This window comes from Delphinus delphis, chromosome 2, assembly GCF_949987515.2.
Source record: "Delphinus delphis chromosome 2, mDelDel1.2, whole genome shotgun sequence".
NCBI classification, from domain to species: domain Eukaryota; kingdom Metazoa; phylum Chordata; class Mammalia; order Artiodactyla; family Delphinidae; genus Delphinus; species Delphinus delphis.
This window is the reverse complement of record NC_082684.1, coordinates 629152-634316: the sequence shown is the minus strand read 5'-3', so window position 1 is coordinate 634316 and position 5165 is coordinate 629152. Positions and strand designations below refer to the sequence as shown.

Sequence of the window (5165 nt, the reverse complement as noted above, 5' to 3'; positions counted from 1 at the left end):
AGCAGGTTCCCTTAAAAAGTCCACCTGAGAGCAGCTCTCCTGAGTCCCTGGGTCAGTGAGTCCTGGGACTGTGCCTGAGGTCATTTAAGTAAATGGTGCTGGAGAGCAGAGCACAGCTCCATCGCATCTCGCTGTGGGCACTGAGGATGTGGCCTCACCATCTGCATTTCAATCTGCAAGGATGTAAACTGGGGATCACGATGGTAATGATATGTCTGAAATTTATAGTGGGGTTGTCAGGGGTGTTGAATGTTGACCTCAGTGTCATCAGTGATGTTATCTCTCCTAGGAACCAGAAAGAACAATCTGAGTCCCCATCTCTGACTAGCACCCTGTACATGTTGCCCTGGCTCCACTCCTGCCCTGAGAGGTCACACCTGTGGGTCTAGGGCAGGTCAGCTCTCCCTCAGCCCAGTGATTTCACCTGTACACTGACTGATGTCGAGCCTGCTGTCTGTGAGAACATATTTACTCCATACTCTTTCATGGACACAGTACTATACTTCTTCTAGCTTTTCCAATAATATTTGCAGAGTAAATTAAATACTAAAGAATCTGCCTGCGTGAGTGTTGATAATAGGAGAGCCAACCACAGTGATATGGGCAAGAATCAGAGGACAAGTCTGGACCCTGTTGTCAGGACCTGAAAATTGAGCTGATACGCTGTGGGATAGGGAAGCAGAAGGGATGGCATCTAAAACCTCGAACCAGGTGTGCCCATTACTCAGCAGGTGGAAAAAGGGCCTGCATTTGTACAGATGCCCCAGCATCTGACCTGCCCTTCTTGAGCTGGTGGATTAGAGGAGATCCATCCAAATTCATGTTAACATAGAAGGATATATAGCAGGTGTCTTTATCTTTCAGTGGGTGGGGATGTGTTGTTAGGGTCGATTTAACCCTAGGAAAAATGTGTTACTTCATCAGAACTAAAAAAAGTTATTTTTCCTTTGTGGAGATAATTGGGGTCCATTAAGTCTGGAGACCAGATCATATGATAATGCTGGAGGGAATATCCATTAGAGATGCCCAGTGGGTGATGGGAAATGAAGTGGGGAGATTTCACTCATCTTGCTTTGAAGGTTACCAGTGATGGTCACAGCAAGAGGCCCTGACCATCGTGATAGGAGGGAGAAGGGCTGGTGGTGGTGGGTTCGTGGGGACCACGTGGACAGGTCCTTCTGATGGTCTCTGTGTTTTCCCTTATAAAATCTTGAGGGTATAAGCTCAGAATGAGGTGTGGACTTCAGGAACATTGAGACCAGATGGTTTAGGTCATTTTGTACCTTTGCTGGAAACATTGAGCAATGAAGAAGCAGGAACTATACTTGGAAATCAGCGGCGTCCTCATGTGATGTTAGGTTTGTTGCCTTAGATGTTACTGAATGTAGAGACATTCACTGTCCTCACATTACATCTTCTAGATCCACTTGGAATCCAGTTTCAAATGTGAGGGATGTAGATGAAACATTTGTTATGAAACAACGTGGTATCTAATTTTTAAGAGGTATAAGTCAAAATTATGGAAATGTGTTACTGAAATTGTAATTGTCAAACTCTTCTCTGGGGCAAAATAAATTAAAATTAATAATAAAAATTCAAGGTATTGATTGTGTTTTCAACCGTTGCTAAATCCATTGAATGTTTCGAGTTACGATCATTCATAAACTCAGATCCGTCACGGGTAAAATTTATTGTTACGATATGGTCATTCTAACTTTGGACAGGGTAACCCAAGCGCTGACAGTACCTGGACCACCATCAAAAAATGTTCTGAAACATAACCTGGTTCTTACTCCTCCTAAGGCCCCTGGTTACAATAATTCTTTTACTGATCTTTGACCCCTGCCTTCTTTTAACCAACTTGTTTAGTTTGTTCTCTCTAGAACACAGCAGTCTTCTAGACAAGATGACAATAATGCAAAGATTCCAGCCACTCCTCAGAACAGGTCCTGCCAAAATAAGAAGTCACCCTGGGCCCCTTTACAAAACGGAGCTCTGGGCTTCCCTGGTGGCGCAGTTGTTGAGAGTCCGCCTGCCGATGCAGGGGTCACGGGTTCGTGCTCCAGTCTGGGAAGATCCCACATGCTGCGGAGAGGCTGGGCCCGTGAGCCATGGCCGCTGAGCCTGCGCGTCCGGAGCCTGTGCTCCACAGCGGGAGAGGCCACAGCAGTGAGAGGCCTGTGTACCGCAAAAAAAAAAAAAAAAAAAAAGAAGGAACAAGGTTTGTTCATAGACGCTTCCAGGCCTGAATTCCCCATGCCTGGTGATAAGAGTGTCCCCGTGCAAAGGAAAGCAGCGTCCGGCTGCTCGGTGCTGAAAAGCCAATAAAGAGGCAAAGTTGGTGAAAGGAAAGTTTGCTTTATTTTGGCTGCCTGCACCCGGGGGTGGGGGACTGACTTCTCTCCAAAGGCCACCCCGCACTGAGCATCTGTGGGAAAGCACTTTTATAGGCGGAAGGAGGGGCTACGGGCAGAAACGGCAGAGTCAGCTGTGACAGTCGTCTTGCAGTTGGTCATGTGGTGGTCTGATCAGCCTCCTCTTGATTGTTTTCAGTAGAGTTACTCTTCAGGTCCAGGGTCGGTTTGTTCCCGTTTCTTTGAGGCCAGTTCTTGCAATTGTGGCAGCTTATGTCATGGCTACAGTCTGGTCATCATGGAGTTAACTTCTTCCTCCTGGTGGGAGTTTCAGTATCTATAAGACGGCTCATGGGACATGGACAAGAATATTATCTATAGCCCTTGAGGAGGAACTAAATGTCCTTTATTTGCTTAATGACAAAACTATTACTATTTAGTCTTATTGGAGAATTTTCCCTTCTTTCTGCATTTGCTCACTTCTTAGATTAAACTTATTCTTTGGCTAAATTTTTTCTACAGAGGAAAGTCATGTGGAGAGCACGAGGTGAAGGACCGTTTCACTTCCACACTTAAATGTGGGAGAGCACCTTTCACATGGGAGGTTTATTTCTCATTTCAGGGTGACTTGGAGGAAATTCAGAGTGTCCCTGTAGTGGGCTCCGTCTTACGTCACTTGGAGGCATATTTAGGGGTGGCCTACCCTGGACCCCAACACTCAGGGCCTCTTTTATTATTTTGTTTCTACATATGCACACCAAGCATGTGATGTAGGTGTCGGTTTACCTGCATCTTACAGATGTGAAGCTAAACTGCAGCCTGGACTTGGCAGGTGATGTGCTGGAGAGCACACATCAGGACACAGCAAGGCCTCCTGTCGAGGCCTGGGCTTGTCCACCCCGGTTATGTTCGCTCCTGCAGGGGTTCCTGGACGGAGGTGGGCCTGCATAGTGAGGCTGCAGGACCCTTCCTGGAAGGAGAACTTGTGGGACTTTCCTGCATTTTAGTGCTCACGTAAGTAAGATGCTGCGGTGAAGAAAGGAGAATAGATTTGTTTTCAGCAGCTTGTGAAAATTCATGTTATTATCCACCTGACTATAAACTTTCCCTACCAACTACATATGTGTCTATTGGTAATAGCTGTGACGGTGAATATTTCACATAAAATAAACTGTGCAGTAGAACAGGATGCAGGTATGATTTAAGCGTACAGGGACTGTATTAAGGCGCAAATGTAGAAACACCCCCACCCACGTCCCCTCTAACTGGCATCTTTCCCAGCGACCCCCTGAGGATCCGGGGCTGCTCAGCGCATTTATGCTTCTCATGCAAGAGGTTAGCAGCAAGTCAACAGCCAGCATCCTGGCAGGGACAGCTGGTCTACAGTAGGGCAGGGCTGAGATATCATAATGAGGAAGGAAGAATATGTTCAACTCTTTATACATCTGCTGGGATAGTTTTGAAACGGGTCAATTTAGACAAGAATTAGACAAGGGAAAACCTGAATATATATCTTTGAGTCTCGGACTTTCATATATGACATTTTCCCCCGAAATTTGAAAAGCCTTTCTAATTCAGAGACTGAATGTGTAAGTCAAGAACCATGGATGAGTACAGAGAGGTTCCCCAGGGAAAACTGCTATATGGAGAGGAAACCCCAGACCCTTAGAGGAAAGCAGCCCTTAACTACCATCTGCACCTGCTCCAGGGGCTGAACCACACAGCAGTTGTATGTCCTGCGTGCCCCCTGCATCCCCCCTCCTGTCTCCCTGCAAGGAGGTTTGTGTCTGGGCTCACACTGACTTCCCCTCACTGTGTATCTTTCGCACAGTAATACACGGCCGTGTCCTCAGATCTCAGGCTGTTCATTTGCAGGTACAGCGTGTTCTTGGAGTTGTCTCTGGAGATGGTGAATCGGCCCTTCACAGAGTCTGCATAGTATGTGTAACCACGACTACTACTAAAAGCTGAGATCCACTCCAGCCCCTTCCCTGGAGCCTGGCGGACCCAGCTCATGGCATAGCTACTGAAGGTGAATCCAGAGGCTGCACAGGAGAGGCGCAGAGACCCCCCAGGCTGCACCAAGCCTCCCCCAGACTCCACCAGCTGCACCTCGCACTGGACACCTGCAAACACAGAGACATCCTGGTCAGGAGACTGTCACCCATCCACTGATTCCCTCACTCACATCCACTCACATCCTCAGTGTCTCCTGCTCTCCATAAATTACCTTGTAAAATAGCCACAAGGACAACCCAGCTCAGCCCAAAGTCCATGGTGAGTGTTCTGTCCTGAACCCCGAATGGAGCACGTGGGAATCCGGGGCTGGAGCTCCTCTCCCAGAGCTGCAGGGTCAGGGCTGGGGCTACTTTATATCAGCAGAGGAAGGACCCTATTTGCATGACCTTCTAGTATATAAGAGGCTACGTCGTTGAATGTCCTCAGAAAGGGCAGGGTCTCAGAGCAGGTGTGAGAGTCTTGGATTTTGTGGTTGATAGCAACTGGGAAATATAACTTTCATTGTGTGATTGTTTCGGAGTAAACCCTTAAGACCCATATATCATCTTACATATGCACTCACATCCCATGATGTAGCTGTCATTGTTACCCTCATATTAGAGGTGTTAACTACACCCAGAGGAATGGAGGGTGTGTGTAGTGTCCAAGGAGAAACATGGGGTGAGCGTGAGATCCAGCATCTGCAGCTGAGCTCTGGGCCAGGCTGCTCCCTGGAACCTACTAGAGGACAGAGTTGGAGTTTCCGGGTGAGGTTTGCAGATCCCCCTCCTGTAATGAGGTCATGATGACTTT

The 5165-nt window shown here is 47.5% G+C and overlaps 1 gene segment (V, D, J or C); it reads right to left on the bottom strand.

Annotated features, from left to right (window-relative positions):
• Positions 1–4163: 4163 nt before the first annotated feature.
• On the bottom strand, positions 4164–4687 carry LOC132417628 (immunoglobulin heavy variable 3-23-like). The segment is given in 2 exon segments: positions 4164–4480; positions 4585–4687. Coding segments are annotated over 2 exon segments (363 nt in total).
• Between the last annotated feature and the right edge of the window lie 478 nt (positions 4688–5165).